General features: G+C 41.6%; 1 protein-coding gene across 8 annotated transcripts in view; it reads right to left on the bottom strand.

Annotated features, from left to right (window-relative positions):
* Nucleotides 1-22,825, bottom strand: part of SEMA5B (semaphorin 5B) — a 269,726-nt gene that overhangs the window by 55,725 nt on the left and 191,176 nt on the right. For all 8 annotated transcript variants that reach the window (XM_048309256.1, XM_048309257.1, XM_048309258.1 and 5 more), the window contains 6 exons: nt 15,468-15,566; nt 14,519-14,732; nt 11,662-11,947; nt 7,269-7,404; nt 3,564-3,771; nt 1,236-1,443 (listed from right to left, as the gene is read on the bottom strand). In XM_048309256.1, coding sequence (XP_048165213.1) covers nt 1,236-1,443; nt 3,564-3,771; nt 7,269-7,404; nt 11,662-11,947; nt 14,519-14,732; nt 15,468-15,566 — 1,151 coding nt within the window. The remainder of the gene's footprint in view (nt 1-1,235; nt 1,444-3,563; nt 3,772-7,268; nt 7,405-11,661; nt 11,948-14,518; nt 14,733-15,467; nt 15,567-22,825) is intronic.

Here is a 22,825-nt window from a genome sequence, read left to right on the forward strand (position 1 = left end):
AGGACAGCTGTTATGTTCTACCTTTTAAAATCTGCTTATAAGGGCTGAGGACACGATGGCATTTTCCAGCTGTGGTTTTCTCTTACTGAACACTTTTGTGTCCATCTGATTGCATAAGCAGCTAAACCTTTAAACATTAAAAACTTCCATGTCAAACTGCAATAATGGCCAAGTTATATTTTCTGAAAGGGATAACTAAGAGGTTCAGTGAAAATAGAGAGCTGCCACTTTATATTTAAACACACATGGATTTAGTGCAAGCTGATAGATAAATTCTACTTGTTGAAAATAAAATTATGGTGACATTTTCTATATCAGTTTTTTTGGCAAGAGAACAGGGACATCTTGCAGTAGGCCATGGAAGAGGGAATCTGTTTAGATGTTGCTAACAAAATCCTTCCCCTTGTCTAGCACAGAGGACATCAGTTTCACATAAAACTCTTACAGAGAAAAGCAAGGCAAAAGCATGAGAGGAGAAGGAAAAGTATTTTCAAGAGATGTAAACAAGTAAATGCCCGCAACACTCAGTGAGATTATTTGAGCATCTGTCTCAAACAGTTGCTATCACACTCTTTCACCTGTTTAAACGGAGAGGCACGATTTGGATGCGAAAACCTTCTACACTTCAGTGTGGAAGACTGCTCTGGAGCCAAGGCAGACAATTAGAAAAAGTCATTTTTCCTACTCCCTTTATAAGGCACAATCAAGCCACAGAATCTATCCAGGTGTAAGAGGTGTCACACATAGTTGAGATGAGCTATTGATTTCCAAAAGCAATAACAAGTTGCCACACAGCCCACCCCTGCCTCATCATATGTCTTAGAGGTGATCACTCAGATAAACAAGGAAAGGCTGGCTGCAACCCAAATTCAGAAACCTTCAGCCCTACAGCCAATAAGAACCACCAGGAAAACACATGGACTTAATAAAAGCAACACTGAAATATGAAGCTTAAAAAAAAGAAAAGAAAAAAGAAGTAAATATTGTAAGCCCTTCCTTGGTAAACATACGATTAATTTCTGAGGAGAACTAATTAACAATTACAAAAAAAAATATTGCTTATCCTCATTGTTCCTGTCATGCACATATCTATCAGGAGATGCACTGCAGCAGTGTTTTTTGTCTCTTACTGATGAAGCAAAAGGCTTCTTAACCAAATCAAACTGGAATATGTTAGCCTGGTGCTTTTCTCTTTAACCTGAAACGGGATATATTAGAGCTGTAAATTTACTTACCCCTCTGTTCTGTACATGGAGCATCTCTCCAAAGGAATTTTTAGCACTCCATTATTTAAACCCACAAAGAGTGACCTGTCGCTGTGTAGGATTTGGAGACTCTTGATTGCTTCCTGTTGTCCATCAGGGAGGATCTGCATTTCCTCTAAATAACAACTCCTCAGGCTCCTGTTAGTGGTAGAAAGGGCCTTCAAGATGGTGCCATACTCTAATAGAACAAGAAACAAGGCACAAGTAAATCTTGGAGGCAATGACTTCATTTCATACCTGCCTAAAGAGTGAAACATTAATGTCATCTTTACAGAGCTGGTTTAACCTAGTTCTTGGTCACCTGCTGCCCATGGTAGAGAGCTCTAGCTACATCGTTATAATCCTCAGCAGAAACCACCTGAGAATGCATTTTAATGGGAATTCAGGAGGATGTGAACCATCTGGACAGTGAGTACCTGGCAGCATTTCCCAGTTGGAGCACTAAGGCAGAGGAGTCTGGTCCCGTTACCAGTGAGTTAGAGAGCAAGGTGACCCAGGATAGCAGGAATAATATTTCTATTGGTTTATGGAGCCGATCAGTATGATTTGATGTCATGACAAAAGACAACAAATGCAGCAGCCCTGCTGGAAATCTCTGAGGCCTCCATAATGACTGCATGGGTCACAGACCTAATTGATCCTCTTCCTGGAAGGAGCCAGCTTGACAAGGGGATGTTATGGCATGAGCAGTTCATACACAGGAACATACATGTTTGTGCTCACAGTGCTCTAACCTAAACAATTTAGAGATCTGCTAAGCTGTGGGAGATTAATGCAGGGGGAAAGGGGGCAACCACACCATTTTGCATTGAAACCCCCAAGAGGTCTGTCAGCCCTGATTGTTCCTGAAACTTAATCTTTCTCTTCCAGTAACTTCTGCATTGGTGCCAAAGCTCAGCAATTTATAGTGGTGGGGTTGGCAGCCATGTGAAGTTTCCCTTTCACTTACATGTGGAACAAGACTGAAGCTTGAGCTCAGTTAGTCTCAGGACTGGGTTTGTGTTCAGGGCTGCCTCTGGGCAGGGCTGTCTCTACTGAAGCATTTCACAAGTTCAAACATTTCCAGCAGATCTTACTCTTCAGTCACCACTACCCAGGGCCAGAAGGCAAACACGACTAAGTAGTTAAGGTTATGGCACTGGACCTTTTTACACTAATGATACAAGGCAGGAAGTATTCCAGCTTTCTCTAAGGCTCTGTAGCTTGGACTCCTCACTTTAAATATCAAGATATCATACTGGCAGAACGATGTTGTATTACAATTTAAGTACAATCTTCTCATCATAACCAATGTTCCTGGAGGCTCCCATACTGGGAGTGTTGCTAGAACATATAAATAATAAACCAAGATGATCACTTTTGAAATAAGTGGTGATAAAAGTTAGATAAATTATGACACAGTCCTGAAGGTCCATTCTCCTAAACATGAGAATGAGGCAATGACTCTGCATTCAGATGTGAGATTAAATTAACACTTATGGAAGCAATCCATCTTATTCTAAAGTCAAAGTTTCTGCAATAGAGGATAACAACATTATACCCATGAGGCTGGCCATATGCTCTGATTAATCAAACTATTTAATTTAACCTCTATCATTAGTATGAATAGGGGCTAAGACAACCATTTATAATGCTTTGTCCTTTATCTTCACTTATCCAAGATATCTGTGCTTTTCAGAAGAGGCAATGTGTCCTGCTAATTAGAGTATGGAAGTAGAAATCAAGAGACTAAGTCATACACTTAATTCTACCACTGGCTTGCTGTGCTCCCACAAAAAAGCACTTGCCTCAGCTTCCCTACCTGCCTTACACTTCAGTGCATGCCCATTCCCGAAAGCACTGGGAGTCATACACCAGTAGGGATGTGGAAGTGCAAAGAAAGACACAATTAAAACCCTGAGCAAGCCTGGAGTTCATGTATTATTATTGCTTTTTCAGAGATGGGTCTGTCATAGCACTGAGAGGCAACTCACACTTATGAAACCACAGAGCATTCCAGTGACCTCTGCTCTTCCCCACTGTTATGTATTAGCCTGATTAGTTGAAACATGTTTTTATAAGAGGGAGAAAAATGTTATTGGTCTTTTTAAACACAATGGAGATTTACAGTCTGATCACTTGGGACTCTGCCTCAAGTCCTCCATCCTGCTTTAATTTACTCTAGCAAACAACTTCCAAGCAGTTTTGTGCCAAAATCATATTGAACAACAACTGTGTAAGGACTTCACAACTGGGCTCCCAGGGCTGCTAGGTCTACAAGCAAGCAGGAGGAACTGTTTGAAGCCCTAATGCTCTTACCTGTTCCAATATACATGACATGGTACAGAGTATCCTTCCCCTGAACAATATCAACCACCAGTTTGGAAAATCGAATGCTGTCCTGAGTCACATACGGATCCACAGTCACTGGCTGCACCACATCATTCATCAGGAACAAGCGCTGTGCATCCTGCAGGACTCTCTCCGTCAGGTTCTCGTTAGGGCTGTCATCGTTCAGTGTCCCACACTAAATACAGAAGATTGAATTTCAGAAAATGCATCTTCTCCCCAGTCCAGCATGGAAACCCATGTCCTACTGATTTCCTGGGGAGGTGAGTCTGTGTGAGGGTCACGGGATCAGGCACACATCCTAGTCATAGATCCTTGCCTAGATTTGGCCTGTAGCCCACTCTTCGAAAACTTTTCTCCTAAGTGGTCCATTGACCAGGAAAGTGGAGTTTCATTCCCTTGTGATACCCTCAACCAGCACAGGAGAAGGGCAAAAGGCTTTAACAAACTATGGAGAAAAAGAAAGAATTAAAACTAGCTGCAGAAATATTTAAAGGCAGCAGTGGAAGGGAAGTTTTTGTGGTGATAAATCCTTGAAGCACTTCAGACAATCTTCAGACTCTGCCTGGCACCTCAGTCTGTACAATGAACAAAACTTGGGAGTTTAAAAACCTAAAAATGGACTGGTTTTGTATCAAAGAACCAAACTTGCTACACTGCTTTTCTTTGAAGTGCTCCCCTCTGGCCAGGCCCCCACAGTTGCATCTGAAGCAACCACAAGCTCCTCCCACCCCATACTCTTCCCTCCTGACAGCAAATGGCAGATCAAGCCACGACCACCCATCCTCCAGCACCAAGGGAGGAACTGAAACAGGACTCAGTTCCCTTATCCAGTGAGAACAGGGGAGAAAAAGAGCTCATCTTGTGTCTTTTAAACAGTGTAAGTCCTACCAGGTGGATAGTGCATTTTAAGGCCTGCGTTTCCATGTTAGATTAATTCCTAAAACTCAATTATTTTCAAAACCAGTGCTAATTTTTTGGTCTGTGTCAATAGCTGGGACTCGATCTCACTCTTCCCCACAATATCTGCATGGAGGGCAGCAAATTTATTACTCCAAAAGGCAGCAGGGTGACTGGGTGTTTATCTTCCCAGGACCATGGGAGACAGTAGTACAACTAAATCTTGCCAAGTCCCATACTCAGTCTACGGACAACTTCCCTACTCATGAAGTAAAACTCACACCTGAGCAATTTCACTAGAAAAAAATCCCACACGTTCCTTTTTCTTTATTTTGGGTCCAGGTGTTTGGGCTTTCCTTGAAGAAAAGTCAGAATACTGAGAATTAGGATGCTGATTTACAGTGTACAAATTTCCCATGTGCACACGCTCGATACGCATCACAGCAACTCTTGGTGGTATCGCTGCCTTTCCCAGGTGCACCACGCAGCCCTTCTCTTACTACGTGCTAAAATGAGTTGTCAGGGATTTAACACACATTCACACAGTAAATATGGATTCCAATGGCTGGGGTACTAAGCCTTACAACATTCTAGAGGCTGTGTGAGCTAGGAGAACACGTTATATAATTCTGACAATCTATGAACATGGTCACTTTTCAGTCAATTTAAGCATCTTCCTTAATAGCCAGACTAAGGAAACATCAGTGGGTTTTTGATGTGTCCTCAGGTGGGTTTTAATGCTTTTTTCTATTGCAATGGTCTTTTTTAGTTCATTACTCATCCCACATTCTAAAGAGTTTTTAGATCTCTCTCTTTTGTTGTATCCTATACTCCTGTTTCACACCACTGTCTTCCTTTGGATGCCTTTCTCCCCATTCACTTTCCTTTCTAGAGCATCACCTAAAAGGAGCCCCAGTGGCAGGAATGTCATTGTTGGTTTTGTTTTCTGTTCTCAGAAAGTCGCAGATAATCCTTTTGGTCTATTGGCAGCTCACGTGCTGACGCAGCATCCCTCTGGTTTGGTTTAATGTTGTTTTGTTCTAATTTCCTGATTATCTGCACTGTCCTGATCCTCTGCATCCTTCAGTATTTCTCCTTCCTCTCTGCAAGAAAAAAAATTCTGGCATGCTTCCCTCATCTTTCTTTGTGAACACTGAGGCAAAAAAATTAATGTTTTTGCAATATCTGCCTCTTCTGTCACTAAATTACCCTTGTCATCTCCTAAAGGCCCTGCACTGACCTCTTGTTCCTTCTGTACTTGAAAAACATCGTAATCTCTTCTTGCAATCTTCCTTTTGTCTACCACATAGCTCCTTTTCCTTTCTTTATTTTCCTCTGACCCGTTTCTTTCATCTTGCTGCTGCAATCTTTACACTCCACATTTTAACTGATACTTTTCACTCCATGGAAATGCTTTCCAAAGTCCTTTACTATTCCTTTCCAAAGTCCTTTACTATTCCTTCTGGGTTAGCCCAGCAAGGGACAGAAAGTCTTTGATTCTCAGTTTGCCTTAATATTCCCTTTAAACTCAAAAAACCCCCCAAGAACATCATCAACAACGACAACAAAAACCTGGCTATATTTGGCATGGCTGGACCTTCAGCAAGGCTTTGTTTCTTGGTTTTGAGTGCACCAAGCTGAGAGGGTGATCAACAGGCCAAGCCTATCCCACCTTGTATGGGCAGGAGCCCTCAGTCAGGTGCCAAGAGGGAATTCAAGAGGAGAAATCAGGCTCCTCAGCAGCAAGACAAGGCTGGCTCTGCCTGCAGCAGAGACGTGCCTCCCATCTGCTCTTGCTTGATTTCAGGCGATTGTAGAGTTCTTTTTGGAAGGTCCCTGACATCACCAGTTTGAAGGCAGATGGCACTTGCAAGCAGCCTCAGCACATTTGCCATAATAAAGGAGAGCCAGATTCAGACAATTAGGCTGAAAGGATGTGCCATGGGGACACAAGGACATGAAGACAAGTCCATCCTCCCTAGAATTCCCCAAGTGGGAAGCGGCTGAGCTGTAAAATGGGCTCATGCTTCAGAAGACTGAGGTTTGCCAGGGCTGTCACACACATACTCTGCACCACACTGACTGGATCTGGTGATAAAGCAACTGAAGTTGTTTTATAATTTTCAAAATTGCTTTAACTGATAATCCTGGAAAGTTGCTCATTCATAAACTCAAAGATTTTTAAAAGGAGAAGGAACCCCTGTGACAATCCTCATGTCTCCCCTTCCATCAGTTACTGTGGCAACAAGTCCATGGCTTCTGGCTGAGCTACCATGTGTTAGAAAGTCATCCATCTTCCACTGAAGCACTGGTAGCCTTAGGGGCCCTATCAAGTGATGGAAAATTCATCACTTCCTTACAGAGTCACAGTGGTTAATTACCTTTCTTGTTTAAAAAATATAGGTTGTCTCCATTCTAGTCTGACTTTGTCCAGCTTCAGCTTTCAGTCCTTCACAGTTTTAGTAGGGACATGTCTTAAGTCCTCTTGTGAGAATCACATCCTCAGAGTACACGTGCCAGTGATAAGTGCAACAGAGATTTAAATTATTCATCATTATAAAAAACCAGAACATTCTTATTATTCCTTAAACCATTCAATTTTTGCCATGAATTCTGTGGCAAGGAGTTCCACAGACTAAAACACTCATAAATGTGGAGAAATACAATTTATCTGTACCATGGGTCCACCTGGAGAAATGAGCCCCACACAAATCAACCCACTGAAGTGACAGAATGTAAAAGGGACTGCAGTAAACTGAAGGGCAACAGCAGTACCTGGAAATTCGGGATGGGGTTTAATGTTGGCAGCCAGGCTGATCTTGGGTTTTCTTGGTAACGGAAAGGGCCATTAAATGCCTGAGTAATGGCACTCAGATTGAAGGCACACACTGCTGAGGCAGCTATGCTGTTTCTGGAAAAGGGGAGGGTAAAAGAAATCAATTTAATCATTAGAACATTGACATTTTCATCATAACAGACATCAAACTCGACTCAAATAATATACATGTAAATTGCTAGGTAGATGTACAGTGATACCAATCTCACTGGGAGTATTAATAAATAAATAAACTGTAAAATGCAGATGACTTGCATGACAATTTTGAGAATGAATTTTAAGTTTGGTTTTAAAATGTCAGAGATTTAAGGGCCATGGAAGCAGTTCTGACAAGAAAGGTGAATACAGTTTAATTTGCATGGATTATTTGAGTCTGGTTTTATTTTTATTTTTTTAACAACCGGTCTACCTTTATTGATTACAAACAACCTAATTTTTAATCTCTTGGTGTTTCTCAAGGTGAAATTCTGTTTCTGCAGGTTCCTGAAATCTTCAGCTATAAAATATATCACCTAATATTTTATATATATATACATGCAGTGGAAGGGAAAAGGTGACAGTGACAAACCAGCTGGTTCTGACAGCAGCTCAGCATGCAAAAGGTCTTGCTAATTCATGGAAACCTCTGTTTTCAATGACCACAGTTCACTTCTGTGTGTTCCCAGCTGGGAACAGGACCTGTCTGGGGCAGACTGTTCACCATCTACACTCAGCCAGGGGAGGCACAGCGAGGGAGATGCTGCTGTATGAAGGACTCTCCGGAAAGGAATTTGTTCTAGGGATGCTCTGCTGCCCAGTCAGACTGCACACAGATCAGCTGGCCTTTGCTGTTCCTTTTCAGTCCTGGAGGACCCATTTCTGCAGGATCCTGAGCAAGCTCATCTCCTCCTGTCCTGCCTCAAGAGGGTTGGAGGGCACTTCCTAGATGGTGACCTCAACAAAACTGACCCAGGGGGACACTGATAAGTGATGATCTGGAATTCAAACCTGCTCCCAGTTCTCCCCTCTTTTTATTTTTATTTTTTGTTTTTTTAGGAAAACTACAAGGTTTAGATAAAAAGATACCAAAATAAAACTAAAAATAGGGGCAGCATGAGAGACTGATTTGTCACGGTGCCTTTTAAATAACCCAAGCCCTGCTGTATGTATCTTTCTGCTAATTAAAGCAATTTGAATTCCCTGAAAAGAACACTTTTTTTTTTAACTAAACCAATAATTACACTCTCTTGCACACACAAAAAAAGCCTTTCTTCACCCTTCCAGGCTGGAAAGCAGAATAACAGATTCTTTCACAGCATATTTCTTCCTAGCAATACAACATCAGGAAGAACTTCCTGCTTTGCCTTCCCATTCTCTGCTCCCTCCTGCCCCTTCCATCCCCAGAATGATGGAGTAGTTCACTTTGAACATGTCAAAGCAACACCAGGCAAACCTTTCTCCACTTTTGTCTGAACACTGCTGACGCAGTGCATGCTCACAGACAGCAGCTCTTAAGACAAACCTAATGATGGATGACAAGTAAATGCCTTGAGGCGCACACAGGAAAAAAAAGACAATGAGGAAGAAAATGAAAAAGGAAAAGAAAGAATAAAATTCCACTAGTCTAATGAAAATACTTAGAAAAAAAAAAAAGGATATTTTTAGGACTCTGCTAAGGACTTCATAGTTCAGCCTTTTCTCTTTGCTGGAAAGGAGAAAGGAAAGTGGTTTTCCATTAAATCTGTGGACCATTTTCCTTTCCATCTGTGGCCTGGCATATTTCCCATCCCTTCTTATGAAAAGTTTGATCCCAGTCTCAAGTCAGTGACATCAACTGGTACAGCTGGCCCCTCTGTTTTGGTGTGAAGTGCAACTTCCTTTATCCCCACCTCCTATCTCCTGTGACTAACTAGCTGGTATAAAGAATGGGTTAAGTTCAAAGAGGTTCTAATACTGTCTCTGTTAACTCCCAGAAAAAATTTAATAAAAACATCTTAAATATTTCATCAGCAGCTTCCCCTAAAAGCTCTCTTTCCCACTGATTCAGCTGGGTATAACATAACATGAAGCAATAAATCTGTACGTGGGTGTTACCACAACCACGAATTCCCCTTTGTTATAAGATGACCCTAAATTCATTAAACATGAACCTTCCGAAGTAAAAAATACCTGTAAATAACAACAACAAAAAAATCATAGCTTTGTGTTGCATTGGCATTTTATCACAAAGAAACTCAGACTGGTGCATAAATTAACCCTCTTTGGTATGCAGAGCTCATGCACCATGATATAAGTCCCAGTGAAAGTTAAAAGAGTAATTACCATTATTTCTCCAGTCGGATGACAAATTGGAACATTTTCCCTTTGAACTTTTAAAAGAACACCATGTTGTAGACCCAAAATGCTATTTGATCTAACTTCAGCTATTATCAATTACTAATTTCTTCAATTACACAAGCATTGCATATTATATTGTCTTCAGAAGATACAAGAGAGATCCTACATCCCTGATGTACAAAGAATGACTCAAGTGTACCCACAGGAGACAGGTAACACTTATCATAACACTTATCACATCTCATGCTAAACTTGGGAGATGGACACAGCAGAAGAGAACTGCTCCAGCCAGAGCTAGTCTATGCCTCCCCCATGTCCAAAAACATCCCCAATTTGATAAATAAAATACAGTTATTAATAATTTTCTCATTTCCAGCTTCCATTCTTGGCTGGATGAATGGACAAATAGATAGACAAAACATTATCACTATGGGCACAGAAGTCCTCTCCAACTGCAAAAAAAGAAGAAAACAAAGGTCAGCTCAAGTGCCCAAAGCAGCAGCCAGATTTCCTTTTAATGTTCAGGAAGTTTGGCTAATATCTTCTAAATGTTTTTAGAGAATGACTCATGTGCCTTTCAGTCTGAGGACAGATCTTCCCCAAGTCCACAGTCAAGATGCAGTGCTCAATCATGTTTATTTTTTCTAGTTGCTTCTCTGCTGGCTCACTTTTGACTGACATTGGCAATGGTGGAAGAGAAACAAAACACGGAAGATGGATGAGGGTGGCCAAACACTTACCTATTTCTTGGAATTTACAGAGGGGGAAGAACATTCAGGATCTGTTGACTCACAGTGAGGCTCCCAAGAGCGCTTTAGCTCAAGAAGTTGGGGTTGATGCTTTGTGAGTTCAAGGGCTGAAATTCAAGCCCTGTCACACCAGCAGGTAACACATCAAAACAGGAGGGTTTGTACTTCAGCAGGGCTTCACTGCTTTGGTTTTCTGTGGGCTCCCTGGGAACAGCCCCTTATTCATATTGGACAGTACAGCACTGCACACAAAAACCCCCAAGAAGTTGGCTGCCCAGCATGAGGAAGGCACTTGGAGCATTTGCCATATGGAGTAACTACTCGGATTTTCATTCTCTTGTTTACACGTCAGGCTAACACCCCCCTGGAGAACATGTATTATTGAAACTCAATACCATGCAGACTGGTTATAGCTTGAAACTTATCATCCTAGCCTTAGGCATCAGAGAAGAAGTTATTTGAGTTTTCCTGACTTAAAAATATACATTATGAGTTTTTCAATATATTTTTTAATTAACTCCTCTTCTCCTTTCTGCTTTCACAGCTACACTAAATCATTCCAATTACAAGTTTTTCAATATCAAGCCAAGAAGAGGTGATTATGAAGTATCAGAAATCATACCTTCCCCTCAGAGCTCCAAGGCTGCTTTTGATTTGTGGACCTCAAACAGTCTGTGGCAGAGTAAAGCCCCCCTGCCTTGGAAATGCTAAATGCCTTGTGGTCCTCATGACCTTGCTATTATAGTGTTGTTCAACTGAAATAGATGTTGATTTCAATCTAGTCTGTTGTGATCCCATCTTCCTCATTCTTCTCTTTCTAGCCCTTCTCTCCCAAGCGTGAGCACCTGTCCATCTCATGGGCCAGCTCCAGTGTTCACACAATTGTGTCAGATTGTCCAGGCAATTAGCCTGGCTGGAAATTAATGTGTTTCTTCTGGGTCATTTTTAGATCGTCTCTCCAAACTATACAAGTTGCACTGTCCCTACAAAAAGTCTGAAGTCTGTCACTGCCCAGGTTTGTACCAAATTAAGTTACCCTAAAACTGAACAGTCAGCTTTTACAGACTCCAGCAAACTGTGAACCATGGATTAAAAACACTGTCCTAGAGGCTATGTTGTCATGATGGATAACACAGACCTATCTATTCTTTCACATTAACCAAACGATCTCTCTAAAATGATTGCTCAGACTGCTTAAGAAATCAATACATTGTCAGTCTCAGACTGCTGGGGGTAGAGGAAGGGCAGTAAAGCCAGGGCAACTTACACATTGGTAGTGAAGACACCATAGATCAGATCTTGCTCGGGAAGGTGGAAGGTGCTTTGCAATTCATTGTAATAGAAAGGGATTTCTCCAGCACGGGAGCAGTTCAGTCTGGCCTTCATGAAAGTTGTCCATGTGTCCTCCAGCAAAAATCTCCCTCCAATATCATTTTTGCAAACCCTTGCCACACGAGAATACACTGTTTTCCCACAGTCATGTTCCACCGCGTTCTCACGGAAGAAGAAGTAGGTGAACAAGCCGATGTCATAGGCAGCAATAAAGTTAGGCTCTGAAAAACAAACATTTGAAGAGATTTATATAGGTTAGAAATCAATCCATGCTCACTGACTCGCTCAGTGCATTGCGCTGCCAGCTCCATTTATGCAGCCTGTCAAAGCTGGGACCACAGGGAGTTTGGAGTCAGCAGAGGACATAAAAACAGTAGATGGGAATAATGATATATGAGGATATAGCTCTAGTACCTTTTTTCAGATCTTGGAAAGGCCCCATTTTTCCCCCACTTCATTGGCAAAGCTGCTACTGATTTCAGTGAAAGCAGAGTTCAACACTTTGCATATGCAGGACTTTCTCTGTACCTATACTCATTTTACAAGATAAAGCCTTCCCACTGGGCTGCTTCACCTATTCACTTCTGAAGTGGACCTTATGATGTGTTAAATATGCTGCGTGCATCCGCCCGATTCCCCACACAGCTGCACTGAAACATTCAAGCTACTCTCCCAGCACTGTCACATCTGGCTTTTATCATGAAACCTTTCCAGTTTCTAGGCACAAAAGATTATCTTATGTCCATAAAACAAAACCATGCCAGAGACTGACACTAGTGAAACACGCTCTCCTTAATGCTTTTTCTCCTAGAATTTTTGTTATTATTTTCACAAGAGTTGAAATGAACCTGAAATTTAGTAGGTTTAGCAGTAAATATTTTAACTGGGTATATAACAAAGCTTTAAAGTGTGTAGTCTTTTATCCTAGAAGTTTCTTTGGTAAAGATTGGCCAATGAATAATATTTGACCAAACAAACAAACAAACAAAAACCCTTCCCCAAACCTGTTGGTTTTATAGGGTGTTTTAAAATGTTCATTTCTGAGTAGTGCTCAAAGGAAGAAGAAAAAAGAGAAGTACAAAATTCCTTTAAAGCTGCAGCCCAGGAGGGAAAGAAGAACAGAGAAAGGCAGGCCACTGATGCTGCAAGCCGAGTTTGGGAGGCAGATGATGGTACGGAGGGAAGGACATTGCAAATCATCTCCTGTCAAACTTTCTCCTTCAAACTAACCATGAACCTTAAAGGGACCATTGTGATCCCCAGTCTGACCTTCTGTCTAACACAAATCAGAGAATTTCACCCTGTAATTCCACCATCAGATCCTCTAACTAATAGGTGAGTTAGACCCCATCTTTCGAAGGCGATCTGATCTTACTGGACAATGTCACATGGCTTTACAGCCATCACTTTCCTCAATGACTTGTTCAAATGACTGAAGACTGACCCAGCTGCCACCTGCACTTCTTTTCACATTTGGTATTATCTGGTTTCAGCTTCCAATCACAGGTTCTTGTCATGACTTGTCTGCTGGATTAAAGAACTTTATCCTTTCCAAAATCTTCTCTTGATGTAAGTACTTCCATATCGTGAACAAAACACCTTTTATCTCTTTTTCAGAAAGATAAATAAATCGAGCTCCTTAAGTCTCTCACTGTGAGGCAGGCTTTCCAAGTTTCAAATCACTGCATGGCTTTTCTCTGAATCACCTTCAGGTTTTCTGTTTCTTGTTGAAAAGTGTCCAGAACAGGATGAAATTACTCCGATGTCACCAATGCTGCACAAAGTTATAAATCCAAGAGTCACATTAGTTTTTCCAGTCACATATGAGAACTTCAGTTACTGATTGTCTTCCTTAAACTCCCCTGTTCCAATGTGGCTTCCTTCTGAATCTTGCATTCATGCACAAACAAGAGGAACATATTTCCAATGAGTGTATATGGGCTATGATGCTTAGTCCTAATTCTCAGTCCTTCTGGAAGACATCCTTTTCCTTAAACTCCAGGTCTCCATACTGACTTCAGTATGCCTGCAGAAGCCTAATTCAGTCTTACTAAGCTCCAGAGAGTGCACAGTCCCACTGCTCTTATCTTTAATTGAAATGTCCTGAAATCTAATAGAAAGATTTCAAATATCTGATCAATTTACCTGGGTAAAAGGAGATGGGGGGAATACTGGGGTATCCATCACTACAGTCTGCTCAGACAAGAAGTGCTTTGCCCCAGTCAGAAGGTGTGGACTCAGTGCAGGGATTACTGGTTGAAATTCTATAGCTTGCTTGATGCAGGGTATTATCATACTGGTGTAAGAGCCGCTTTTAATAACTATAAATCCACATCACCGTGGATTCACATGGAACATAATGTTCTGTGAAATTTCTCATTTTTGGCGTGATCTTGCACTGAAACCAGGCATCTTCAGCTGAGTCAGTGGAAGTAAAGAGTGCCTATCACTCTGCAGAACTGGGTCAACAATATGATGCTTTAAGTTGGTTTTGATCTTCAAATCTTTGAGTGGTTTTCTTGTTAAAATGATGTATTTGGTCATCTCACAAGACAGAGACCCATATATATGTTAAGTAGCCTCTAAGACCCACTTTCTATATTCTAAATCAACTTCTCTGAAATACTTCCAGGCTCTTTTTAAATGTCTTCTAAGCTGCATTGATTATTGCTCCGGAAGCCTTTCCCCATCATAACTCTGGATCTCAATATGAAAAGAGAGAGAAAGATTTACAAGCCTGTCAAGCTGACTTTAATATATCTCTTGCTCAGATGTGACCCACATGACTTTACCATTGAGCCATTTGGAGTTGTATTGTGCTGTCCTAAGTGGGGGAACATTTCCAAGGCTGCGGTAAATAGCAGGATCCCGTCCAGAAAAATCAATCACAGTTGCAGCATAGAGTTCTCCTCGTGATGTAATCACCGCTGTCGAGTTATGCCGAGGGTCGTATGGGCACCGAGCCACTCCATTAATTCTGTCAATGATTTTGCTGAGATTTCCTACCTGTATTTAAAAGGAGAGAGAAGAAAATTTAAAGAGCATCTGACTTTCTTACTGGTATAGAGAATTTTGTTTGCCCATGAGGACCTACTAGCAAATCCCTGATTTTTAAAAATCAGGTAGCTATGAGAAGGTAATCTTAGTGATGACTGAAAATTGATCTTTACATCCATCGTTTGCCAATGTATGAAGTTGTGTCTGAGCCTCACTGATCCTACTGCTTTGTACAAAGGGTAATTCCCCAGCCAGTAAAGCCCAAACCCGCTTGGTGTAATCAGGTGCTCCTGGCGCAGGCACAGGTTTTCAATCTTCCGTAGACACCTCCTAAATACATACTGGCCTTAAAAAAACATACAAATAAACATTTCTCTGGACCTACTCCTGCCTCCCTTGAATCCAAAGGGAGTTTTGCCATTTATTTTAAAGAAACTTTAAGGTATTCAGCTCAGTAGGTACTCACAGCTAAGCTTGTCTATATTCCTCATTTTCAGCGCCATACCCAAGATTTACACGAGCAGCACTTTGTCCAGACCCAACTCACCCATAACATGAACTTTTTGCTCCCCAACTGCAGATGCACTCATTGCCCCAGAGTAGCCCAAAGAAGAAAACCAAAATAATTTCAGTCAGCTACATTTAGAACACATTTTGTGCACCCATGATAGCCTGCCAAATGACTGGCCTTCCCCAGAGCATGCATCCAACCCTCTCCATCACTGTAACAGAGCTAAAACAGACCTGTCGACTGGAACACACAGGTGAAAAGGCATTGGTACCACAGGTAAAGACCTTCTTGCCATAAACAATCAGCACTCGAACATAGTTCTGGCACTCTTCCTATAGGGACACAAGACAGAGACAAAGGACATTTGAAAAATTTATTACATTTTAAAAATACCTGTATTGCAGCAGGAATGCACCTTCCTTGACTCTAACTTGGGCTGAGGTTTGTTGCCTCAAGCAGTGCACAGCTGTAGGGAGCCAGCAGTCTAAGTGAGCAAGCCCAATTTGCTGGTTATTTCTCTAACCACAGCCCTGCACAGTCCTGGGGTAGGATGTTATCCATCGGGTTGATTCTGTCATAGCTACAAGTGCCTCTTTCTGTGCTCTGCTTAGATTGGAGGAGAGATTCTCCCTCTTTCCACGATGATACTTCTGACCTATTTTCCCAGTAATGCTGCAGCTTTGAAAACATTACCCAGACACAAATTCCAGTGAAGGATAGCAGGTCTGTCTGCACTATAATTCAAACCAGTGCCAGCAGGAAAACAGCAGGAACTTCTCTTTAATAGACCAGGCTGGTCAGGAGAACCTCGTGCTTGAACAAGCTGTTACTTCCTGCCTCCCAGAGGATTGTGTGCTCAGGATTTTCAATGGTAGAAGGAGTTTCTCTTTCAGGCCAGGCCAGTGAGAAATAGCAGATTCCCGATCTCAATTGCTTGACCATTTGCTGGTACCTATAAGCAACTCCCTCCACATGGCAGTCCCCAAAGGTGTGGGGATCCTGCTGTCCCACGCTGTGCTGGGGTGGCAGCACAAGGCTGCAGTTGCCTTTTTTTCAGAAAATCGCCTTCTGTTGTTAGAGCAAGCCATGGTCTCTCTTTCTCCCCAGTGCCTCATATCCAGAGACCTGTGGAGTGCAGATCAGGCTAATTGAGCATCCCCTGGAGTTAAGCAGCGGAGGAGGAAGAGGCCACATAAGGCAGGAACTTTCTAACAATACACACAGGAAAAGGGAGGTGAGAGACTAGCGTGCAATTCCCAGAGGCAGTGCAAGAGGCTCCAGAACCACCTGCCCCAAGGATCACCCGAAGAGCCCCAATGAGCCATGTGCACCAGCCTGCCTGGCCTGGGCCACCTCAGAGGAGAGGATATGAGCAATGACTGGCACCCACTGGGCTCCAGGGGAAGAAAGTCTATTGTGTTATACCAGAAACAGAAAAGGAAACTTGTTAGAAAATAGCAACCTCATCTGGGTTACCCTGGCTGCTTTGCTTTCTTCCCTCCAATAGATCATCATTTGCCACTAAGTTGAGCCTACAGCTGCAAACACCACTTCTCCCTCCTGTGAGCAGCAATCATTCTGCAAGCTCCCATCTCACAGCACTCCACGCTGTTGATCATTTCCCTGAAGACTTCATTTGCAAGACTCAGCAGTGTAAAAACACCTCCTATCATCTGGAAAGGAAGGGGCTTGCTTAGCTGGATTGCACACTACCTTATTTCATTTGCTGTACAGAAAGGATTCAACGTAGAAACCTGCCAGTGTTAGCAACAGATGGCAACTGCATGGGCATGATATGTGATCCTTGCTTCTGAATGGCACAGAGCCAGCCCAGGAGCACTTGCCCAGCCTGGAGAGAGGCTACAGAGTGCCACAGAGCAGGTGCTGCTAGTCTTGAGGGGCAGCAGGAATCAGATACCCAATTCTGATTCCTGCTGCCCAAAAACTGAGAGCTTAGATTCATAGCTGGGTCAACTCTTCATTTCAGAAGCAGATCAGTCATGGTGATGGTGTATCAGTCTATCAAACAGGACTTTGAGAAGCACTGTGCCACCTTCTGTGTGTTGAGAATAGTGGTCTCACTGCTTCCCTTAACAAGACAAAGGGCTTGCCAGCCTCTCTGCCCTCTCCTGCCATTGCTGCATGGTGCTGGGAGTTCTGTCAGCTCCTCCCTGCCTAGAGATGTCTGCATTTCATGACTGGGTAAGGTAATTCCCCTTTCTGTAGAGTACAGTTATTCAATCCCACATAATTTTAGGACCACTATATATTTGACTGCAAAGTACTAAAATTTCTCAAGCGAATGCTGTTAAAAAAAAGTATTAGGTCGTCTCCCAACAGAGTTTTGTTTTCAGAATATGATTGATTTGCCATCTAACCTAGAATGCCATTCTGTACTCAAATTTCACACAGTAAGAGAGTACCCATCTGCTCCCCCTCCACTGACACCATTCTCTTTGTGCAAGGTCTGAGCACAGCTTCTGTCCTAAACCAGCTAAGACTAGTTATATTGTTGTATATTTTCCTGCTAATACAAAGTAATCCTAACTAAAGCCCTGTCCAGCCAAAATCTAAAATCCTAATTTGGAGAATTCCCTTTATTTGCACAGAACTGTATTACAGATTAACAAACATCAATTTCTGTAAAAATCTTCCCAGCTGAGAAGATAGCACACAAAAAAGAATTTCTCTGGAAGGTCATTGCTGCAGTCTACTGGCAGTGATGGATCTGTTGCATACTTTTACTCCATTTTTACTGCTTAAAAACAATTCTATTTGGTGTGGGCCATGTCCACCTGTAGTTGTTCCTGTGAATTAACTGAGCAGGCATTTCCCCCAGACCTGCCTCACTGATGATGGTAGCAGCACTCCATGTTCCTGGAGGAAGAGCAATGATAATATGCTCATTTCAAGCACTGGTCTCAAAGCAATTTATACACTTAAAGCAATGTTCTGAAACAGATGTACATTGTCTGCCCTGCTCTCTCAGCTGGGTGAATCAAAACAATGCAGGTGCTAAACTCTCTGTGGTGACACACTGAGTTAGAGGACAGACACAAAGGTCTCACTACCAGACCACATCTCTCCAACCCGCCTGGCCCAAAGCGGAATACAGTGCTCATCTCATGTTTCTTATTGCTGTACCTGTCACACCTATCTATGAAGCCTCCAACAAAAGCAAAGAAGAAACAAAACCACTTAAATGCTCCAGTTTGCAGGATTTTTCTCAAGACGGTGTCTGGGAGATTTAATTAGATCTTCTTTCTACCCCATTCTCAGAATAAACAGCAAGGAACAGCCTCCTTTCTGTGTTCTTTAAACCAGCCTGGATTTGCTTTGAAAAGTTATTCAATACAGTGCTCTCTGCAACAAGTCATAGCTGAGGCAACTGGTTAGTAAAATGATCTCACAAACCCCTACAGAAAATAGGAGCTATTTAATGTAGTTTCTTCCATGTGGCTGGAAAACTCTGCACACAGGAAGCAAAATTCAGAAGGGCTTTAATATAAGCAGAAAATTTGGCAAGTTTGAACCCACCTCTGTCCAGACAAGACAATATTTGGATCCTGCTCTCACATTATGGAGCAGACAGTTAAATCTGTGTATGATCAGTCTGCAAATCTCATCACCAGAAGATATTACTGGGATCAAGAGATTAAGGTTTTAAATAAAGGGGGAAGACTGCATATTTATATGGTTAATAAGAATAACTCAGTTATGTTAGTTAGGATTATTATTAAATATATGGCAGAGCTGATAAAAACCTGTGCCTCACTGCCAGAGAATTAAGCATATTTCTGATTTTCCTATGAATTGCATGTTATGTATTTTGAGGTTCTTGCTCCTTCCTCAGAATTACCTGGTATTGGTCCCTTTATTGAGATAGGGCCATAAATTTAGAAGGTATCACTTTTCTCTAGTCTAATGATCCTTGTTTACCTAGGAAGGAAGAGGACATGACTTCTAATGCTCAACACTACAGGCCACAGGATCTCACAGTCAGAACAAACTGCACTGAAGCCCCTTCCTGCCACCAGTTTAAGCCTATTCTTGTTTGTTTTTCGGTCACATTTAGAGTTACTGTTCACCCACTGGCTGTGAATGCTGTGGACAGGACCAGGTCTCCTTTGAGCTCACAGAGATGTCAAGTTGCTTTGAGAGCACAATTCAAACCTGAGAAACAAGAGTGGTGTCCTGTTACTGCCTTCATTCATGTGGATAGATCAGCAAATGGAGGGGCTGACCTCCTGCAGCTTCCATTTGAGGTAAAATTTAAAAAGTCTCAGGTTTCTGCAAATAAGCCAGCTGTAGATGCCTCTTAGTTGTTTATTCTGTCATCTCTTAACACCAGAGTTCTAAAATGTTATAAACCCTTAATCTCATTGTACAGATGCATTTTTCTTTGAAAGCATAGCTATATATAGACACTACTTTAATGGCTTTCTAGCTTAAATAAACTACCCAAGCCCTGTTGTCAGAGATCTCCTTTTTAATTATTTTTTTTTACGCTAACACTATTTCATCACATACTGATATATTTTACAGTTATACCCTGTATGAGAAAAATAGCTGTTGCAGACAGTCTGACAGTCTGGAGTACAACCTGGAGTTCAGAGAATCAGCCAGCAGAACTCCAAGTTACCCCTTCGGTGACATTTTAGAGTACAGCAAACATTTAGTGCATCTGCTGCAGTTTATCCCAATTTATTAAAAAACAATCAAGACCTAACTTGTTCTTGAGCACTGCTATTGATACACTCTCAGATATCTGTATTTATTTCTTTGGACAAGCAATTCTGTTACTCAGTTTAAGCCAAGGCCCCAACCAAACTACCCTTCTCCTCTGAGTGCAACAGATAGCAAAGAGAATTGCTAATGATTTTTCCAGCCAAATGTTCTTTAATAGACTTCTAATCAAATTTATTTGGGGGCTGATTCTGCATTGACAGCTTAGCAGAAGTAATAGGAATGTAGGTTCAGGTCTCTAGGAGCAGGTACAAAGGGGATAAAAATAGTTGATGGCCTCCCAGTTATTTCTGTTTCCCTGGAGATTTTTATGGTGCCTCTCCTACCTGGATGCCTATTATTCTTAAGTGGTGTGGAGTTTCCCAGTTCCACCAGATAAGCAGATAAGCATCCTCTGTGTGGCACAGAGCCACTGGAAGGCCTGAAATAGCTGATTCCTCCATTAGCTCAGCAATTTCTATGCACCAATCCCATTCCACTGGAATTGTAGCCTTGGGCTAGGACTTCCCTGTAACCTTGTGCATCCACAGCAACATGACACCTTAAAAAAAAAGGTTAGAAGCTATACAGGCAATGCAGGGAGACAGCCCAGCTGGATGCCTATCAGATATTTCTCTCACTTCTGTCTTGCTCAGGAAGTGTTATTAGTGCATCATCTTCCTCCTGGCTACACAAAGCTCTTAGGGCAGAACATAAGAGCTGCCATTTTCACAAATGGTTTCTTTACACAGTTTAAAATGATGGTGTGCTGCTTTTGGAAAGTTAACAAATAATTCAGTGCTTAGACAAAAGAAAGACCAAAGTTCTAATGTTTAAAAAGCCACAATTTTCCATGTCAGACAAAATTCCTTAGATGTGGTGGATGGGGAATGTTATGCAGAGACAAACCAATTACAAACTAGGAGCTGAGCAACTCCTAATGAAATTAAATACATCTCTTACCCTTCTGCTCTATCCATCATTCATTTTATCATCACCTCTGGATGATTTCATTTGGAAGAAACAAAGAAAGGCAACATAACACTGACTTTGTTCTCTGCACTGTCTCTCCATAATGTGGATGTTTTCCAGGGGACAGTTTAAAGATATTGGTCATGCTACGCTCTATAAATGCTGCAAAAATAAGAATGATTACTTGTGGAAGCCAGCATGGCTCTCCAGAGACATGGCAAGCAAAGCATGTATGCTTCTTTGAGGAAACCACAAGTTTTAGTTGATAAAAATAACATCAATAAAAGAGACTTTTTTGAGGTGTTTGTTTTAATACTGCATGATTTATTGCAGAGAGTTAATTTTAAAATCAGGTTCAGGAACTTATACATTAAGTGATTAAAATCTGATAAATGACTGTGATGAAAAAAATCCTCGAAATGAAATCACTCACAAACATGCAGTTCTAGTGCAGCCGCAGCTGGGGTGGTACCAGCCCAGTATCAACATTTTTCTTAACAAACACTTACCCCAGAGATGGCAAAAGTAGCAACTATCAATGAGGCCAGTGCCTCACTGTGTATACATATAGTCATATGTGCCAGGATGGTCGGTGAGCTGGACCCAACAAATAAAATACATTTTTTAATGATATTATGCATCAAAGAAAGAGGAACAAAAGGGCTTTTTGTATAAGCATGGAGATTACATCCCAAGAGTAGTAACTATGAAAAGGATTTAGTGGTCACAGTGGCCAGGCAATTCTGCGTGATCTTCTGCGGCAGAGGAGCTTACAAAACCACCATGTATATGAACTGAGGAGGGTGAAAGGCTGTTTTAATCACACTCAGGCATTAGAGAGATTGACAAGGGAATACAAGTGAAAAATTGGAGTGTGCAGAAAACAGATAAAAAGTATTCAAGGGCAGTAGAAAAATGACTTAGAGAAAGAGGCTTGTAGAACTCATCTTTTTACTTTATCAAAAAGCCTAAGTGCTGCATTGACAAGAGCACATAAGTGCCTCTGTAAACAATAAATATTCGTAACTAAAGGGCTCTTTAATCTACCAGACAAGGGCAGAATGAAACCCAGCCACTTAAAAACTGAAGCCAGGTCCAAATCAAAATTAAAATACATGTTAACAGGAAAGGTGATCTGCCATTAGAACAAGCCAGCAAAGCACAGGCAGCACATTTGCTTCAGGGCTTCAGAGCAAAACTTTCCATCTTTTTTAAAAATGTACAGCAGACAAGTTCAGGTACTGAGCTCCATTTAGGAATAAGCAAGTGAAATTTATGGCCAGAGGTGTCAGAAAAAATGGTACCTTCTAACCTTGTATTTGAGATTTTTCATCTGCCTTTTCTCTAGACAATAGGTACTCAAATGTGAAGTAACTACTATACCATAATAATTACACTTCTGTGATATGCATTTTTGGCTTTTATTCTTGTGGTTTTTATTTTTGATAGGGTACAGCTCTGTGCATTTTAGGAAGAGAGTTCCTAAGCAGCAGGAAGAATCTTATTTAGATACTCACCAGGCACAATAAAAAAGGCATTTTAATACATGAGGCAGTTTTGAAAGCTTCAGCTAAACTACATACATTATTAAATGGGCAAGGAAACTGTGCCAGTCATATAACTTAGGCAAACTACACTGTGAATTAATGTAAGAGCCAAAGGTTCTCCTTATTTCTAGCCTCTATCACCACATATATAAGTGCTTGACAATCCATAATATATTTATCATCAAATCATCTGTGCTGGGTAGAAACCTGCCATTAGTCAAGTTTTGACAAAGCAGAGCTGAGGGAGACAGAGCTCTGCATCTTGTACCACCATTGCACAGCAGAATCAGGGATGTTCGCAATAGTGCTGCCCTCACCTGCTCCCTTTACCCAGCCAAGGGCAGAGA

This window comes from Corvus hawaiiensis, chromosome 7 (assembly GCF_020740725.1).
Source record: "Corvus hawaiiensis isolate bCorHaw1 chromosome 7, bCorHaw1.pri.cur, whole genome shotgun sequence".
NCBI classification, from domain to species: Eukaryota; Metazoa; Chordata; class Aves; order Passeriformes; family Corvidae; genus Corvus; species Corvus hawaiiensis.